General features: G+C 46.8%; 1 protein-coding gene across 6 annotated transcripts in view; it reads left to right on the plus strand.

Moving 5' to 3' along the window:
- The window catches only part of thada (THADA armadillo repeat containing), a 97,545-nt gene that overhangs the window by 5,115 nt on the left and 72,430 nt on the right, over nt 1-20,000 (plus strand). For all 6 annotated transcript variants that reach the window (XR_012947529.1, XR_012947530.1, XR_012947531.1 and 3 more), the window contains exons 9-22: nt 38-132; nt 230-453; nt 592-1,319; nt 1,497-1,651; nt 1,767-1,922; nt 2,716-2,823; nt 6,474-6,597; nt 7,563-7,708; nt 7,963-8,191; nt 8,283-8,418; nt 8,501-8,637; nt 9,423-9,566; nt 10,626-10,765; nt 17,644-17,753. Coding sequence is in view for 3 of the 6 variants with exons in the window: in XM_076076818.1 (XP_075932933.1) it covers nt 38-132; nt 230-453; nt 592-1,319; nt 1,497-1,651; nt 1,767-1,922; nt 2,716-2,823; nt 6,474-6,597; nt 7,563-7,708; nt 7,963-8,191; nt 8,283-8,418; nt 8,501-8,637; nt 9,423-9,566; nt 10,626-10,765; nt 17,644-17,753 (2,632 nt within the window). In the remaining 3 variants the exon portion in view is untranslated. The remainder of the gene's footprint in view (nt 1-37; nt 133-229; nt 454-591; nt 1,320-1,496; nt 1,652-1,766; nt 1,923-2,715; nt 2,824-6,473; nt 6,598-7,562; nt 7,709-7,962; nt 8,192-8,282; nt 8,419-8,500; nt 8,638-9,422; nt 9,567-10,625; nt 10,766-17,643; nt 17,754-20,000) is intronic.

The following is a 20,000-nucleotide window of genomic DNA, read 5'->3' on the forward strand; positions in this document are numbered from 1 at the left end:
ACTTCTTTCCTCCGCTGTGCATTTTTTCCTGTCCTAGAGGAGTTCGTCCAGTCAGTCCAGAGCACAGCCGGCCTGGCCGTAGTGTTGTTGATCAGGTCCGTCATGGGTTGTGGAGACGAAGTTGCCTCTGTGGTGAGTCGAGGATTAAGAAGTCTGGAGTTTGCACGTTACGCATTGAGAATATTTCCGTGACTCTTGAAATGTTCTCGGTCTCGTCTTCGTGCATCAGGTGTGTAGTTTGCTGCGTAGCTCAGCGCCGGGTTTGGACTCGGCCCCTCGGTGGCTAAAGCCTTGCTGTGAGGGTCTGTGCGCCAGCGGCCGCCCGCCGGGCGTCTCCCTGTACCTGTGTCATGGGGCTCTGGCCATGCTGAGCTGGAAGGGCGCTCTCCCGGGGCCACAGTGGGAACGGTTGCTGCTGCTGGTTCCGAACACGCTGCTGGATCTCGATGTCAGGTAGAACTGCTTAACTGATCCCAATTCAGTTCTTACTGCTCTGGGTTGTAAGCCTTTCATCATAGAAGAGGCTTCACTATCGTTTCAAAACAAAGTAAGTGATTCATAATCGGGTCTGTTTTTTCTTGTCTGCTGTAGTATAAAGGAGTCCAGTACGGCCATGGTGGTGGCTCGGGTGCTGACCCTGTGGAGCAGCGCTGCCCTGGACTGCCTGCAGGCGGGGGGGCAGCCCTGCCCTCCCCGCCTCCAACAGTCCCTCAGCGGAGGCTCGGAGCTGCAGCGGCACCTGCTGGAGCACATCTACTCCCACTGGGAGCACCCGCTGGACGGAGTCCGGCACCAGACCCGCTCCCTGTTCCGCAACCTCCTCCTCCTCCACCAGCACGCCAACCCGTCCGTCTCCGACCCGGCCGAGGACCCCTACGTCGCAGAGCTCACCCGGAGCCTGCTGGGGCTGGAGTGGCACATGCGGGGGAAATATGGCTCCTTGGGCTGCCTCGTGGAGCTCTACGGGGCGGGCCACCTGCTCCACATCCGGCCCGAGCTGCCTTCGTGCCTCGTGGGCCTGATGGGCGACCAGACCCTGGCCCCTTATGCCAGCGACCTCCTGGAGAGGCTGTTCGTGAGCCACAAGGCGCAGCTGGCCAGTGAGGCGGGAGCGGTGGACGAGACGGCCACGTGGGACTGGATGGAGTGCTGGCACCAGACGTGGGTCACCCCCCTGCTGCAGGTGCTGTGCCGCGCCAGGCTGGGCCAGACCACGTACATCCTGGACTATTTCCTGCCCAAGCTGCTGCGCTGCAGCCCCTCCAGTCTGGCGCACATGGTGCAGGCCTTGCAGGACACAACGCCACCCTGCAGCCAAGGTGAAGGCACAAACACACATTTACATCTCTCTTCCCTTCTGGTTATTCTCATGATATATCAGCTGCTCTTTAATGTCTCTCAAACTTCACAAAGCATTCTGTTGTGGGAAGACATATTTCATGGACATGACAGAATTTACTACCGCTCTATAAATGTTATTCTTCTGTCCTCGTTAGGTCCTTCGGGCAGCAGAGGAGCGCTGGGCGCCCTCATGACGTGCCTACGGGCAGCGAGGGCCCAGGGTGTCGTTCCCTCCTCAAAGGAGGGTCTGTGGGGAGGACTGGTGCCCCTCTCTCTGCTCCAACAAGCACTGGTACACAAACACGATCAAGTGAGTGGCCTCGGGTGGTGTTTATAGAATTAAGAAGTGTTTTTATGTTTAAAAAAAATTCCGTGTGGCATGTCTATGTCTGGGACTTCCAATGTGTCGTCCAATCCTACGCCAGGTGAGGATGGACGCTCTGGGGCTGGTGTGCGAGAGCCACCGCAGCACTGAAGCCGTGACCTCCCAGGAAATGGACCTGATCCGCCACTTCCTGCCACCCAATCTCAACAGCCAGGCGCCCGGCGTCAGACAGCAGACAGTCAGCCTTGTGAAGAAGGTCAGACGCCTACCGCACATCGCCTTTTGGTGTTTACAAAATGTTTTTTATGCATATAAAAAAATGGAGAACCGCAAGGCATTCATTCTAGTTTTTTTTACATTTTTTTTTATGGATTTTATTTTCTCACTGAATTTGAAATGTTAAGCTGGTAAAAGTCAGCTTGTTGGCCCCACAGCAGTTCATACAAAGATTGGAACTAATTATCTTTGCCAGGCGTAAGCCTGTGGGGAGATAATGCGGCCGTGTGTGTTTGTGTCTGTCTGTCCACGGCTAATCTCGCATACTGCTCGCATTCTGCCTAATATTCTTATGAGCTCATTTATGACCACAAAAAAACCCTCAAGGACCTCTCTGGTTTTATTGACTTCTGACTTCTCACTTCACTCTATCGACTGTTAGGGGCCGCAAGTGATCAACAACTGCTTTAGTAGCAAAAGGCATTTTGGGTAATCGGCTCGGTTACAAGCAAACCTCAACTGCGTATTATCTTTAGATATATTCCTGACATGTTATGATCTTCTAAAGTAATGAGATGAATGAAATCCCTGTTTTTGTTATTTTGGGCGGGCAGGACAATTGAGTGATATTTAACTCTTCTTTGTTGTGGAGGGGTGAGGAAAACACACCTGGTGGAGATCTACGCTCTGCTGAGTGCACTTTTCTAGTTTGATTTTTCAAAGCAATCTGCAGTGCCAAAAACCCTACAAGGAGAAACCAATGACATGATTTAATGATCAAATCAAGAAGTCTCACTCAATGGATCTTGAAATCCTCTTGCTCCTCCGTGCAGCTGCTTTGTAGAATGAAGGACAGCGCCCTGCTGCTGCAGAAGAGACTGATCCAGGAGAGGGAGCAGGAGCAGAGGGACGGAGACCAGCACACACTGCATCTGTACAAGGTACATACACACTGCATCTGTACAAGGTACACCACACACACACACACACACTGCATCTGTACAAGGTACATACACACTGCATCTGTACAAGCTATACACACTGCATCTGTACAAGGCACACCACACACACTGCATCTGTACAAGCTATACACACTGCATCTGTACAAGGCACACCACACACTGCATCTGTACAAGGTACACACAAACTGCATATGTACAAGGTACACACACACTGCATCTGTACAAGGTACACCCACACACTGCATATGTACAAGGTACACCCACACACTGCATCTGTACAAGGTACACCCACACACTGCATCTGTACACACACACACACTGCATCTGTACACACACACTGCATCTGTACACACACACACTGCATCTGTACACACACACACTGCATCTGTACACACACACTGCATCTGTACACACACACACACTGCATCTGTACACACACACACTGCATCTGTACACACACACACTGCATCTGTACACACACACACACTGCATCTGTACACACACACTGCATCTGTACACACACACTGCATCTGTACACACACACACTGCATCTGTACACACACACACACACTGCATCTGTACACACACTGCATCTGTACACACACACTGCATCTGTACACACACACACACTGCATCTGTACACACACACACACTGCATCTGTACACACACACTGCATCTGTACACACACACACACACACTGCATCTGTACACACACACACACACACACACTGCATCTGTACACACACACTGCATCTGTACACACACACTGCATCTGTACACACACACACTGCATCTGTACACACACTGCATCTGTACACACACACACACTGCATCTGTACACACACACACTGCATCTGTACACACACACACACACACTGCATCTGTACACACACACTGCATCTGTACACACACACACCGCATCTGTACACACACACACACACTGCATCTGTACACACACTGCATCTGTACACACTGCATCTGTACACACACACTGCATCTGTACACACACACACCGCATCTGTACACACACACACACACTGCATCTGTACACACACTGCATCTGTACACACTGCATCTGTACACACACACACACACTGCATCTGTACACACTGCATCTGTACACACACACACACACACTGCATCTGTACACACACTGCATCTGTACACACTGCATCTGTACACACACACACTGCATCTGTACACACACACACTGCATCTGTACACACACACACACTGCATCTGTACACACTGCATCTCTACACACACACACACACACACTGCATCTCTACACACACACACACACACACTGCATCTCTACACACACACACACACACTGCATCTCTACACACACACACACACACACACAGCATCTGTACACACACACACACACTGCATCTGTACACACACACACACACACACTGCATCTCTACACACACACACTGTATCTCTACCAGGTACACCACCACACACACACACTGCATCTCTACCAGGTACACCACCACACACACACTGCATCTCTACCAGGTACACCACCACACACACACACTGCATCTGTACACACACACACACTGCATCTGTACACACACACACACTGCATCTGTACACACACACACTGCATCTGTACCAGGTACACCACCACACACACACACACTGCATCTGTACCAGGTACACCACCACACACACACACTGCATCTGTACCAGGTACACCACCACACACACACACTGCATCTGTACCAGGTACTACACCACACACACTGCATCTGTACCAGGTACTACACCCCACACACACACACACACACACTGCATCTGTACCAGGTACTACACCACACACACACACTGCATCTGTACCAGGTACTACACCACACACACACTGCATCTGTACCAGGTACTACACCACACACACACTGCATCTGTATCAGGTACTACACCACACACACACTGCATCTGTATCAGGTACTACACCACACACACACTGCATCTGTATCAGGTACTACACTACACACACTGCATCTGTACCAGGTACACCACACACACACTGCATCTGTACCAGGTACACCACACACACACTGCATCTGTACCAGGTACACACTGCATCTGTACACACACTGCATCTGTACCAGGTACACCACCACACACACACTGCATCTGTACCAGGTACACCACCACACACACACACACTGCATCTGTACCAGGTACACCACCACACACACACACACACTGCATCTGTACCAGGTACTACACCACACACACTGCATCTGTACCAGGTACTACACCACACACACTGCATCTGTACCAGGTACTACACCCCACACACACACACACACACACTGCATCTGTACCAAGTACTACACCCCACACACACACACACACACTGCATCTGTACCAGGTACTACACCCCACACACACACTGCATCTGTACCAGGTACTACACCCCACACACACACTGCATCTGTACCAGGTACTACACCACACACACACTGCATCTGTATCAGGTACTACACCCCACACACACTGCATCTGTACCAAGTACTACACCCCACACACACACACACACACACTGCATCTGTACCAGGTACTACACCCCACACACACACTGCATCTGTACCAGGTACTACACCACACACACACTGCATCTGTATCAGGTACTACACCACACACACTGCATCTGTACCAGGTACACACTGCATCTGTACCAGGTACACCACACACACACTGCATCTGTACCAGGTACACACTGCATCTGTACCAGGTACACACTGCATCTGTACCAGGTACACACTGCATCTGTACCAGGTACACCACACACACACTGCATCTGTACCAGGTACACACTGCATCTGTACCAGGTACACCACACACACACACTGCATCTGTACCAGGTACACACTGCATCTGTACCAGGTACACACTGCATCTGTACCAGGTACACACTGCATCTGTACCAGGTACACCACACACACACTGCATCTGTACCAGGTACACCACACACACACACTGCATCTGTACCAGGTACACACTGCATCTGTACCAGGTACACACTGCATCTGTACCAGGTACACACACACTGCATCTGTACCAGGTACACCACACACTGCATCTGTACCAGGTACACCACACACTGCATCTGTACCAGGTACACCACATCTGTACCAGGTACACACACACACACACACACACTGCATCTGTACCAGGTACACCACACACACACACACACTGCATCTGTACCAGGTACACCACACACACACTGCATCTGTACCAGGTACACACACTGCATCTGTACCAGGTACACACACACACACTGCATCTGTACCAGGTGTACCAGGTACACACACTGCATCTGTACCAGGTACACACACTGCATCTGTACCAGGTACACACACTGCATCTGTACCAGGTACATACACTGCATCTGTACCAGGTACACACACTGCATCTGTACCAGTTACACACACTGCATCTGTACCAGGTACACACACTGCATCTGTACCAGTTACACACACTGCATCTGTACCAGGTACACCACACACACACACTGCATCTGTACCAGGTACACACTGCAGAGTTCCACCTGAGTCCTTTTGGTTTATAGAAATTAACTGATGGATCTGTGTGTGTGTGTGTGATGTAGGAGTTCCTGCGCTGGCTGTGTATGAGGCTGCTGGAGGTTTTGCTTCCTGGATCGTCTTTCTCCAAATGCCTCACGGCCCTCCACCTGCTGTGTCTACTGGGCGAGCTCTTCACCTTCAGCACTGGTACAGCTACTGCCCCTCAGCAGCAGTCGTCTAGGACTTCTCAAACATTAAGACATTAACATCATGGCAAATCCAAGATGGTGCTAAAGTAGTATACACTATTTGATGTTATCACCGAAAAAACAGCTGAATCATTTCAGCATTTTAAAATCTGATGGTAAATTCTGCATGAAGTCGTTATATTGCATAAAGCTCTGTATACCTGCCTTTAGGAGATCACGGGTTCGGTTTATTTTCCACTACCAATACTCTTTTCAGATTCATTCATTGACTTTCTGTTATTCAGCAGATCAGGTTCCACTGACATTATTAGTATTCTACTATTTCTAGAATTAGGTTCCAGTAGTGGCTGCGGACGATTGTGAGTCAAACATTTTTAATAACTCCAGAGCGCTGCAACTTCTAAAAGTTGTCGTAAAGAGATGTATGTAATCATTTCCAAAATTCAGTTCAACATGTTTTAATCAAACGAAAGATTCTGCTTCAATCCATATTTGTTGACGTTAAGCCTTTCCAAAAATGTTCAATGTGGTTTAAAAACAGATTGCTCTCTCGCCCGCGGCACACACTGACGAGTTCCATTCATTAAAGAAACGTTTTTTTAATATGTAAAAAAAACATTTAATCCAATGAAGCATTTATTTTCATACTAAGGATTTTTTTTTAGGGTGATGACGTCATCAAATATGACGCCAGACATTCCAAACTACAAAATACGCTGTGAATATAAAACGATGACATTCGGCACGGTCCTAGTTTAGAGTTCAATGCTTTACTGAAGGACAGCTCAGTGACGAGGCTCACGTAACCTCCTCTCCGTCACTGCCTGAACGCAGCAGTCCTCCCGCCGCTGGCCAGACTCTCTACTTCGACGCCAACCTGGCTCTCCAGCTGGCTCGGTGTACGCTCTGCCTGTCGTCCCCTCGCTGCGTTTCTTCACCTCTTCCTCTCTGCGTTCTCCTCAGGGCCCGATGTGTTCGCCCTCGGCGAGGCCGTAACCTCCGCCCACGCTCAGAATGTCCTCTACTGCGTTGCCAGCAACTTCCTGGAAGTCAAACAGCTGGCCTCCACGTTACTACGGCAACTCCCGCCGCCAGCTATGGGACTGCAGGTTAATATTCAAAATGTGATTCTTTACATGTGGCATCTTTTTGGTGTTGTTTGATACCGCTGACATTGTTTTTTTTAGGTTGCTGTTTTTGGTAGTATTCTTTATGATTATTTCATAATGAAGACGTTCTTCTGCATAAAAGTGTCATTTACATTTCTGTCATATAAATGAACTTGTATTTGGATCCACATCTCAGTACGTGGCGTGTGTTCCAAGTTGTTTTGCTGATCTCGGCTCGACCTCTGTGGCATTAGGTCCCGGAGAGGACGCGCCGCATCCTTCAGGCGGCTCTGGACCTCAGCACCAGCACCAAGCCCTTCGACAGCGTCACGGCAGCCCACCTCCTCCACCTGCTGCTCCACCAGCCGAACCTGGGCCTGGCCCTGCTGCACTGCGCCCAGGAGCAGGGCCTCGAGTTCCGGCCTCCCTCTTTACCGACCCAGCCGTCCGAAGCGGTCGTCTTGGAGCTCAACACGCTGGCTGGTGAGATCCGGACGCATAGCCTCAATAAGTGTTGGTGTCTGTGTTGGCCCTGAGTGGAATGGATAAAACGGTTGTGTCCTTATCTCCTCAGTGGTTCAGTTCTTGCTGCGCTGTCTGCAGTCGGAGGTGTCGAGGTCCGAGGCGTCTCTGTTGCAGGCGGCCGCTTCCTATCCCCTCTATGGCAGAGCCCACTGCATCACTGCCGTCCTGCAGCATCTGAACACTGAGTGAGCTCATGAACGCACACACGCTTCTACTTCCATTTGGATCCACTGCTTCTATAGACGTACTGGTTCTCTGTGTGTTTAGGAGTTTGAGTCAGACGGAGCAGTGGAGGCGTGTGGTGTCCGAGCTGGTCGCTGTGTGCTACAGGATGTCTGATGTGGTCTCCCCTGTGGTGCAGAGCTCCTCCCCCGAGGGACTCATCCCCATGGATACGGATTCAGGTAATCAGATTCAGACCTTAGATCAGGAGTGAGCAATTATCTTTCCTGGGGGGGGGGGGGGCACACAAGAGAAACCCAGATTGCTGCTGTGGGACAAAAAGATATTGTTAGTTATAACCTCTAATTTTATCGCTAGATTAAATCATAGAAAACATTCTGTGCACTTATTTTTTAGCATTTATTGAATTGAAAATCACTCCAAATAACGTTTTATTCATAAGAAAATTACATTATATGTCCACTAACAAAATAAACAAAAATCCTCAGCATGCTGAAAGATATAATATGCGTTGCATAGAGCAAGGTTTAAAAATACAACCAAACAAGGGTTTAAACTTCAAAATTCAAACCCCCCCTGCACTCTCTCCTGACCTATACACACATGGACATCTTATTTATTCACACAATTTATGAGAAACACAACAATTGTGGAAAACAAACTTGACAAATTGATTTTTTATAAAAGCCAATTTAGGTCAATTCTTTCGATTTGTTTAGTTTAATGGGTAAAATGTAGTGGTTTGTCTTCGACCTGTCCGGCTGAACCATCATTCTGGCCGTATAACGACCAGGTCTGCCTTATATTACGCTGCACGCGCTCAATGGGCCTCATGCAAGAACACTGTTTATTCCAGACAGTAAAAGAGAAAGGGGATTAGGAGACTGATATGGAAACTAAAGAAAAAGACTAAAATAAATAGAAATATATTCCAGTGAAGGGGGTGGACCTCCCATGAGGAGATGTTAGTAACATGACGTGTTGTTTCTTGGGTGTGTTTGGACAGAGACTACCGCAGGTCTGCAGAGGATCCTGCAGGAGATCCAGCCCAGAGACACCAACGACTTCTTCACGAGCGCCAGAGAGCTGGACACAGCACACTGTGATCACACACAGACCCGGACCACACACACACCGTCACTGAACACAGGTGAGTCAGAGGTCACTGTGCCGATGGCGTTCAGCATTACACAGGATAGCTATCCATGGCTCGCTAGTCCAACACAGTCCAGTGTTACAGTAATTCAGATGTATTCAAGCGGTGAGGAGAGCATCCCGAGGAGGGCGTCAGGGAGTTAAAAGTGGAGGGGGTGGGGGGGTTCAGAGGAAGTGACATAAGGCAAAGATAGGGACATATTACTTCTCATCACAACTCAGTCAAATCTGAATGTCCATCATTTTTCCTCAGTATCAAAGTAATCCATCGATAAACAGGGACGGCTAACAGCATAGATACCTGCAATACTCCATGGCAACATTCTACTTCCTGTTTACATCCAATTATGGAAAGAGTGGCTCCAAAACTTGGAGCATGATTATTCCCCAAATGACAGTATGACCAGAATAATAAGATATTTTAATTTTTGGTGTTGCGTTATCAATATTTATTGATATCATTAAGGCCCAGAATGTCCCATCAGCAATGTTTGTTATATTCCTGGAATTGCTGTGTTATGAATACCTGTGGACATGCAAAAAACAAAAAAGTATACAATTTTAAATTGCAGCGAGGGGATGGGGGGGTGTGTGTTATCATTTTGTATCATCTATCTTTTTTATTTTTCACGTGTGATTGAAGTGGATTCAGTTGGTGAGGTAGAATGCAGTAGTTGATGCTTGTGCGTGCAGTTCCAGTGATGTCCTGGTGGGGGAGGTGTTTGACCTTATCTTTGAGTGGTATATTTATTCAGCGCACAGTTCAATATTTCGAGGAATCTTATTAAATGATTATATATTTTACTGTAACTTTATAGTGATAAGGAAAACCAAACAGCTCTGTGCAATGTGTGTGTTCTATATGCATGTGTGACCCAACACAAACATAGCAGGGACTTGATGAGTACCAAGCTTTAACATGGCGCATGACATAATAAGACAAATACATCTTTACATTATTAGGTAATGAAGCCAAAAGTGATCAAACTTATTCCGTGTCGCTCTCTGCATGTGTGTCACTGTGCTTGTGTGTGTGTGTGTGTGTTGGCTCCAGGCGGTGAGGGCTACAGGGTGACGGCCCAGATGGTGCTGGTGTGCTGCTGGCGGAGCATGAAGGAAGTGGCCATGCTGCTGGGACAGCTGTGTCAGAGCCTGCCTCTGCACACGCAGTCCGGACTCATCACGGAGGAGCAGGTGAGATCCTCACGAGCCAAACGCTCTCTGGTTCTCTGGCTACCTCGGCCCAACGCGAGGCTCATTTTAACCCAAATTACAGAACATCTGAAGAAGAAAATATGACTCTACGTTTCCCTCCACTGCAGCTATGCGAGTGGTAGAAGTTGAGCGCTCCTGTTGGGAGCCGTTATATCGGTGCAGAAGAAGCTTTCAGTACCACAGTGAACCCTGGCCTCATGCTACTTCACATAATAATAATCTCAATAAATTCCGATTTTAAATGTAGAGGAAAGTGAGCGCTGGTAGCTGGTAGTTGGTATTGGGAGAGAAAAAACGTCGGGCTGATGCATTTGTATGTGTCATTATGAATTGCATGGGATCCTGATCCTGAGCTCTGTCTGTTGCTCTGCACATGTGCCCGAGGGCCCTTCAAACATCTGCTTCCCCTTCTCAGCTCTGTCTTGTCACTGTTCTCACCGCTTTGAAGTCACACATTGGGAACGCTCTGGTTAACGAGGCTAACCAAACTGTAACAGCTGAGCTGTGGTGGTGTGCTGCTGAGAACCCAAGTCGGCCCCCCCACCTCGATCACATCGAGAATTGGCGATCGCTTGCAATGCCGATTAGACGATCTAAAAATATACAACTTCCCGACCGTAACTAGTCTGTCTCAGTCCACTGAGATCTAGAAAAGCTATTTACGTCCGCAAACACAATCCAAGTATTCCTTTTAAAGAGGTCTCATTTGTTTCACTGTATGTGTGTATACATACTGTGTCAGCGCGCGCACGTGTGTGTGTGTGTGTGTGTGTGTGTTTGTGACATCACGCTGGGAGGCTCCTCAATTAGCATCCGCCCTCGTTAGCGCCGCACTTTCATTTGAGGCCCGACCCCGCTGGTTTAACGGCCGCGACGCCCCTCCATTTCCACCGCATTCTTTCCAAATCACTTCCACCAGCAGCAGGAAAACACTGAGCGCTTCAAACAACACACACACACACACAGACTCACACAGACAGACTCACACAGGAATAGTTGTCTGAGCGGTTCAGCATGTGAATGTCCATAATAACAAGGGTACCAGACATGGGCTGTGTTTGTCTGCGTAGGGGGTACAGGGCGTTTGTGTGTGTGTGTGTGTTTGCCTGTCGAGCGAGTATTTACCATCCTGAGAGAGAAAGTAGGAAGTATCTTACTGTGCTATGTGCTGAACGTGTTTTTTTTTTTTTTTAATCTTTGTGGTATTTAGAGTATCGGGAATGTGTGCATCAGTCTGTTTATTGTACTGTTATGTTTTGGAAAATGGCTTTAATTATTGGGCCATTTATTGGGCGTTCATTATTCCCACAACCAGTTTAAAACCAGTACGTCTCATGTGTTCACAGAACGTGGCGATTACAAAAAGCCACAATGTGAAGCACAATGATGTAAACAGAGAGAATAGAGCTGAAACAAGTGGTTTAATAACCACAGATAAAGTCCCTGCACACTAACTTCTCTTTTTAGATGATAAGAATATTATTTGGAATTCATTCTTCAATGAAGTACTTTATTTTAAAAGCTTTCTGTTATGTAATTTATTCTTTAGTCCTTATTTTACTTGAAATGAGAGAAGAACATTTATTTATTATTAGATTATGTATTTATAATTCACCCAGTTGAATTTGAAATCTGACAATAAATATTGTTGAGATATGATTCAATTGAACTTGAAATTTGATTTGACAGTCAGTTGTTGACTACAAACGGATAGATATGGCACTAAATCATAGCGCAAGTTATTATTGTATATTATTATAAGTTACTGTGATGTTCCGGACCTTTGCGTGAGGACATTCTCTCTCAATGGACCTTGCTGAAGTTTAATTTAATCTGTGGTAATATAGCAAAAGGGGAAAAGTTCAACTTTTTAGGAAACACACTTATATATTATCTAAATGAGAAGGTTCATATTACGCTCATGTCTGTAAGGTCTGTAAAGCTGCAGCTGCTTAGCTTAGCGTAGCTTGTTTATTTGTGAGTGTTATGCTAGCTGTCTCCTGTTTTTGTATTAAGCTAAGCTAAGCTAAGCTGCTTGTGCTAGCCTCATATTTAAATGGTAACTGGACTGTACTTGTACAGCGCTTTTCTAGTCCTCCGACCAGTCAAAGCGCGTTAACACTACATGTCATCACTCACCCATTCACATCACGCCACATAAACCAGCCAGGGTCGCTTGAACTGTCGCTGTGGTCTTCACATCAGTATCGAGCCATACCATGGTAACCATGGCGATGGGCCTCATTACATAAACGATGATTTAATAAACTCCTGTGAGGAAACGCCGACCTCCTGTCCTCTCTCTTTACCGCATCCCTTCTTTGTGTGTGTGTGTGTGTGTGTGTGTGTGTGTGTGTGTGTGTGTGTGTGTGTGTGTGTGTGTGTGTGTGTGTGTGTGTGTGTGTGTGTGTGTGTGTGTGTGTGTGTGTGTGTGTGTGTGTGTGTGTGTTCAGTAGTGTTTGGAAAGTTGGGTCTGGCGAAGTCTTTGCGGACGCAGTCTCTCTGCCCTACCACAGTGATTACATGCATGGGCAAATGTGTGTGTGTGAATGACCAAAACACACCTCTTTCCAAAATGTATGCGAGCTCAACACCTCCCGCGGTCCTCAGCAGTACCCTGTGTTACATCCTTGGTAGCCTGGCAACACTGCAGATGTTTCTGTCACTGGGTGGCACCATGGCAACGGCAACAGTTGTGGATGGGCGTCAATGGTCATTTCTGAATTTCTTTCTTTATTTCGTGACTGTACTTTTCATCAGTTACCGCGATGGTTTTGGCAGTATTATTTTTAGCTTTTTCGGTAAAGACGATGAATTGTGAAGGAAGACGGAACGATGATGATTGATTGTAACGGAGGAAAACAAAGGAAGGAGAAGCAGGTCGACATCCTGAACGGGACGGACCACCAGAGTGGCCGGTCAGCTGGAGTTTGACAGCTCGGGTTGTTTATTTGGCGTAGCCTCGGTCTCACAGAGGAGACGGACCGTTTGAAGGGAGAAACACACACACATTCTTCTGTGACCACAATAAGAACGCTTTGTCCCACATCGCTCTGTTTGCTCTCTAGTGCACAATATTTAGTTCACGCCCTTTTATTCTCATTTGTATAAAGTTATATTACCTCCAAAGATTCCCAAAGTGGACAAAATCCTGAACTCTTCCTTTTGCTAAAAATCTCCTGTCAAAGAAAACGCAAAGTGATGAAGATTTAGGTGTCTTAAATCTCATTTTACTGCTCACCAGAGAATAACAACAACTACAACTAGACTAGAGCAGCTGAGAATGACATTTGTTTATTGTGTAACAACAAAAGATGTGAATCCTAGCTTTCTATTGTCTGTACCGTTTATACAACCAGAGCTTCACCATGTTCTCCTGCACATTGCAGCAGCAGCAGCAGCAACAACATCATCAGAGTGCTGTCTAATCCTTGGCCGTCAGGGGAAGAAGTCTGCTATTTGGGTCACCATCATGCCCCCCCCCCCCCCCCCCCATACATATAATTAGACTTGGGGAAACTTCTCTCTCTCCGCACATGGAAGCTTTTTCTGAGAAACGGGCACGTTCGCAAACAGGAAGTTGACGTCTAAATAAAGTCCCCCACCTCTCACCCTCCAGGAAGCTCGCTCTGCCCTTTTTTAACCAGTTACACAGCCAGGGGAACCTCAGGGAGGGACGCTTTAAATAAGCGAAGCCGCGGCCTGACCCGGCTCGGCTACCGCAGCGGTCTGGGCCCCGGCAGCCACGGGGCCATCTAACAAGTGACTGTCGCTGCCATTTTTACCCCGGTGAGGTCAGGCCCTGTCCTGGGAGTCCACTCTGGCCACCGATGTGATAAGTCACTGGGGCTTGGCACCGCTGTGGTTTACTCAGTCCGTACTTTTGGTGTTTTAAGTCGAGTCCACTTCAGGTCTGCAGGGTCAGACGAGTTTATTGTCCAGTCATGTGGCCCAAAACAAAAAACAGGCTACATAAGCCCTACATTTATGTTGCATATATTCTTTTTACACATTTTTACACGTTCATTTTTGTTCTGTTTCAGCACATTCTCCTGCTGTGTTCCTCTCATGAACTCGTCTCCGTGCATCTTTCCGTGACATCAGCTGTCGTCTGCGGCCCTGTGTCTGTGTTAGTTTAGATGTTGTGTCTAACCCCACATCCCCTGAGGGGCTGTTTGGGATTTCTTTTCTCCCTATACGAACTGTTTCTTTTTTTTTGCATCAGGGCCCGCCGCCCCCCCCAGTGCCCTCCATGCTACCCCTGACTAAGCCGAGGCCCGGGCCGCCTCTGCGGTGGCGGGGCCGCCACAGCCTAAATGACAGGGCACCGAAAGCTCCGCGTCCGCCTCGCCCTGCCGCCTCACCTGCAACACACTCACCAGTTTACACACTGCCACGGCACTCAGTTGTGTGTGTGTGTGTGTGTGTATAGTTAGAATAATGTCGCTAACACCATTACTAACTGGGTGGTTTTACTGACGGTGGCCATTATGCGGATGTCTCAGCATCCTTATTTGAGCGCACTTGTCACGCCACCGACATGCCGCTCTCACGCTCCACATGCCCGACGCTCACTGGCTGAAAGCTGAAGTGGTGTCTCTAAAAACAAGAGCGTGGCCAGTGTTGCAGCTTCACTCTTCTTGCCAAATAGAGAAAAGGCCACAGTGGGACTAGATGACGCAGTTCGTCTCCGAGTCTTTTACACACCCCTACTGCTTTGCTTTTAGTTGGAATCTTTTTTAAGAGACAATGAACCGCTTTCTGTTCAAATGACTACGCTGCTTTGTGCCAGCATGAAGTGGAGGTGGAGGGTGTCATTGTTTTGGCTTTGCATTAAGTTTGCTGCATGTATTTAGATGGAGTTGCTTGACTTTACAAAATGAATCACACACTAAGTACAAAGAGGGTTTCATTTAGATCTTAGTGCGTCCCTCTTTTTTTTTCCGTGGGAACAGTGGAGAATTCTTACTAAACTAGTGGTGTTGAGGATTTAAACCGTTAACTTGTAAAGTATCCACAGTAGTCTCTGTGCTTTGACACACGTCACCCAATCAGTTTCCAAGCTTAGTTCTGATGCTTAACTGAGTCATTGAAATGCCTCCACTCATATCATTAGTTATATAGTTCTTCTGACACAGATGTCAGGCTTAGCTTTAAGGGCGCTCCGATCGATCGGCCACCGAACGTTTCCGTTTGACATTCGTTCTAAAGGGATTGATCGGTGGTTTTTATAAAGGAGCCAATCGGATGACACAAAGGTAGGCGGGTTACAGCTGATCGCTGTGACATCACCTTCAACAGGACAGTCGCCGAATCATTCCAATGGCAACCGAATGATGGATCTGCTCTTTGTCAATTGAACAGCGTGGTGTATGGTGTAGTTTTATTGGCTGCCTTTAAAAAAAAAAAAAATTTGTTCTCCTGCGCTCGCTATTTAAAAACGACAGGTTTGTGCCGGATGTCCCCGGGTCGAGCTGGTGACGATTCTCTCTGACCAATCAGCGGCCTGCATTTTTTCTAGTATCGGCTCAGCTCAGTTGGAACGTTGGAGGCGGTGCCAAGACTGGAGTGGTTCTGTTGGTACGATCCATAACTTCTTCCAGTGGAAATGCCAAAATAACCATTTTAGTGTGTTTCAAACTGAACTGGACTGCTCGGTGGAAACGCTCCTAAAGAGAGTCGAATACGTTATACGAATAAATTAACAGTTGTCAATTCATGATACTGACCTACTTATACTAACATACAATGTTGTTAAGAATAGATGATAAATAAATAATTCTATGAGATTATTAAAAGGCTTCAAAAAGACCTTTTGATCTATGATCATTATCAGGAGGAATCCTGATCAGAGCTCCTGTCCTTTCTTCAGTGAATGTCCAGGTTACCTGATAGTCATTGAAACACGATATAACAGCATAGTCACCGCTTTGATTCTGACCTGGAGCTGTTGCGTGTCTTACCCCACCTGCCCTGATGTGGGTTTTGCACTGTTGGTCAAACAGAACTACAAAGTAATTTGAAGACATCAACCTGGGCTCTGGGAAAATGTGTATTATTGTACATTTTCTGACATTATATAGACTAAATCACAGATCAGTAATCAATGAATGAAAAGACAAGTTATCGATATTGAAAGTAATCAGTTGCAGCCTAATTATATAGTCCATAAAGCCTCTAGCTAAATCTTTGATACTAGAACTCTGAAGGCTTTATATTAACCATAGACTGCATATAAGAAGTGGACGTAGTCGTGACGTCACCCATTGGTCTGTGGACTCATGTTATGAAGCCTCGAGTTCGGCGATTTGGCCGTCGCCATCTTGGATTACGGCCGTCTTCATCTTGGCTTTTTGCAACCAATGAACGGAAGTGACCATATTTGGACTGCGGAGGAGGGACTTAGAGACGCCGTATACGGCTCTGGTAGAGGTATCCCCCCGTCAATCACAAGGTTGCCCCGCCCTAAAGCATACTCTTCTTTATGATCTATTTAACTGTAAATGTGACCATAATTTACTAAATGAACATCATGCTGTATTGAAGAAGACTTTAAACTAGAGATTGAGACCATAAACTCATGTTTACAATGTTTACTGAGGTAATAAATCAAGAGAGAAGTAGAGTCATTTTCTCATAGACTTCTATACAATCAGACTTCTTTTTGCAGCTAGAGGCGTCGCCCCCTGATGGCCAGTGGAGAGAATGCAAGTTAAAAGCAGGAGGCTTTAAAGTCATGCATACATAACACACTTACACCCCCCCCCCCCCCCCCCCCCCACACACACACTAGACAGCAGTATTACTCTTGTTACAGTTCATTTGCTGATTCCCCCCCGTCTCTCTCTGTGTTCCAGGTGGAGGGGGTGGGCCTGTACTTCCGTCAGCAGCTCCTGCAGTCCCGTCACCGTGGCGCCTTTGAACTGGCTTATGTGGGCTTTGTACGCCTCACCGACATGCTCTGCAGGTGTGTATTTTCTGTGTGTGTGTGTGTGTGTGTTCATGTTCGGGGGCAAAGGGCTGAAAGGTAATACTGCTGAATAGCCGAGGGCATTAGCTCCCATCATGACACGGAGTGTCATGTGTGCCTTGTAATTAGCAAGCAGGCGAGTCCTCTCAGTATCACTTCTCAGGTATAATGTATTTAATTACATCAAGACTTGATAATTGGTGTTGTTCCTCATCTGGAGCCTTCTGGACGGCAAACGGACGACATGAGGAAAAATAAACCTGCTGATCAAAGAGACAATGTAAATGGTAAATGGACTGTACTTGTATAGCGCTTTTCTACTTGTCCGACCACTCAAAGCACTTTTACACTACATGTCATCATTCACCCATTCACACCCATTCATACACTGATGACAGGGTCTACCATGCAAGGTGCCACCTGTCCATTAGGACTAACTAACATTCACACACTGTGTGTAGGCACAGCTACGGGAGCAACTTGGGGTTAGGTGTTTTGCTCAAGGACACATCGGCATGGACTAGCGGAGCCGGGGATCGAACCGCCGATCCTCTGATTGAAGGACGACCCTGCTCAAATGTCCTTATTCTCTGTCTTTCTGAGGGTGAGTTGAGAAGATTGATTTCATTCTCATTTCTCCGCTTGGTACAGAGACACTTAGCATAAAGACTGGAGGTTGGGGGGCTCGGCTGGTTGTCCAAAGTGAATAAATACACTTCCCGACAACTCCAAAGATCACTAAGCAACACACGCTATCTTATTTGTTCTAATCGGAAATGTAGAAATCATAATTTGTGATTTTAGGAGTTACATGTTGGGACTATTTCTTGACAAAACAACAGGTTATCCGCCTGCATAGCACCTCTGCTCAGTGTCTTCAGCTGCAGTGCGGGTTGCCAGATATGTCACTAAGCTTCCCTGCACACAAAAGCTGTTCGCCATGAAAAAGTTCCACCACATAACTTGTAATGTTGTCATTTCTGTTTGTGCATGGAGCAGAGGTGTTAGACATACTTTTTAAAGAAACACGGCTATTAATAAATGGATAAATAAGCTTATTTACTTTCTTGCACATAGTTCGATGAGAAGATTGATATCAACGTCTGCATGCTAATTATGAAGCTGCAGCCAGCAGCTGCTTAGCTTAGCACAAAGACTGTAAACAGCAACCCTGTAACCTATCTATGATAAGTTACAACATGTCATTTTCTCTGCATTTCTTTTGGTTTCTAGTAGTTTTTTCCAATTTGGACGGAGCCTGTTTCCCCTTGTTTTCAGTCGTTGTGCTAGGCTAAGCTAAGCTAGCCGGCTGCTGGCTGTAGCTTCATATTTGTTGTACAGACATTAGGGTTGATGTTGATAATCTCTTCAGAATCTTGGGAAGAAAGCAAATTGTTGAACTATTCCTTTAACTGGCAGTTATTTTATAACGGGGATAACATCTTTCCATTTTAAGACATCAGCCTAATTATGTCGGTACTTAAAATGATTGCAGTGAGATTTATTGTGTTGTGTGTGGGAGCAAATGATGGCCAAATATTTCTAAAAATACAAAAAACAAACTAAAACATTGAGGTGTAGTTTTATATTTCAAAGCACTTTCATGGCACATTAAAGAGTAGTAATGGTAGTGGAAATAATCCTACTATTACACAGAGGGGAAAGAGTAAATCATAATTTTAATTCTGAACAACAATAAAAAAAACATTCCTCTCTTTCTTGTAGCTCCATGTTTTCCCTCTATGGCGTGTTGTGGAAGATGTCTTTGGAACCTGCGGCAGGTGACGAGCCACAAAAACCGTTGCAGCAGTGTTGACTTTGAACCGCCCAGGGCCGAGCAGTTAAAACAAAACTCACTTGTTTTGTTCTCGTGCAGAAACCAGTCGCGCGGCGTGTTGTGTAATGAGGGCGACATTCTAGCGGTTGTGTGGAGGAGCGCTGGTGTGTGTGTGTGTGTGTGTGTGTGTGTGTGTGTGTGTGTGTGTGGGTGTGGATGTGAGCATGTGTTTTCAGGAGGGGAAGAGCAGTGTGAGGATGGTATGCAGGCCGTGCGCTGGGGTTATGGGGTGTTGATTGCGGGGTGCTTCACCGCGGCCTTTTGATGCTCTGCCTTGGGATCTGGCTCTGGTGTGTTCCACTGTGTTTGCACTCACTCACTGTGTCTCTATGTCTCTCTTCATTTCCCCCCAATTTCTTCTCCAAATTTCTTTTCCATCTCCCTTCACTTTCTCTTTTTTTTTGGTC

Source organism: Anarhichas minor, unplaced genomic scaffold (genome assembly GCF_050575085.1).
Source record: "Anarhichas minor isolate MPS153535 unplaced genomic scaffold, ASM5057508v1 ptg000058l, whole genome shotgun sequence".
NCBI lineage: Eukaryota > Metazoa > Chordata > Actinopteri > Perciformes > Anarhichadidae > Anarhichas > Anarhichas minor.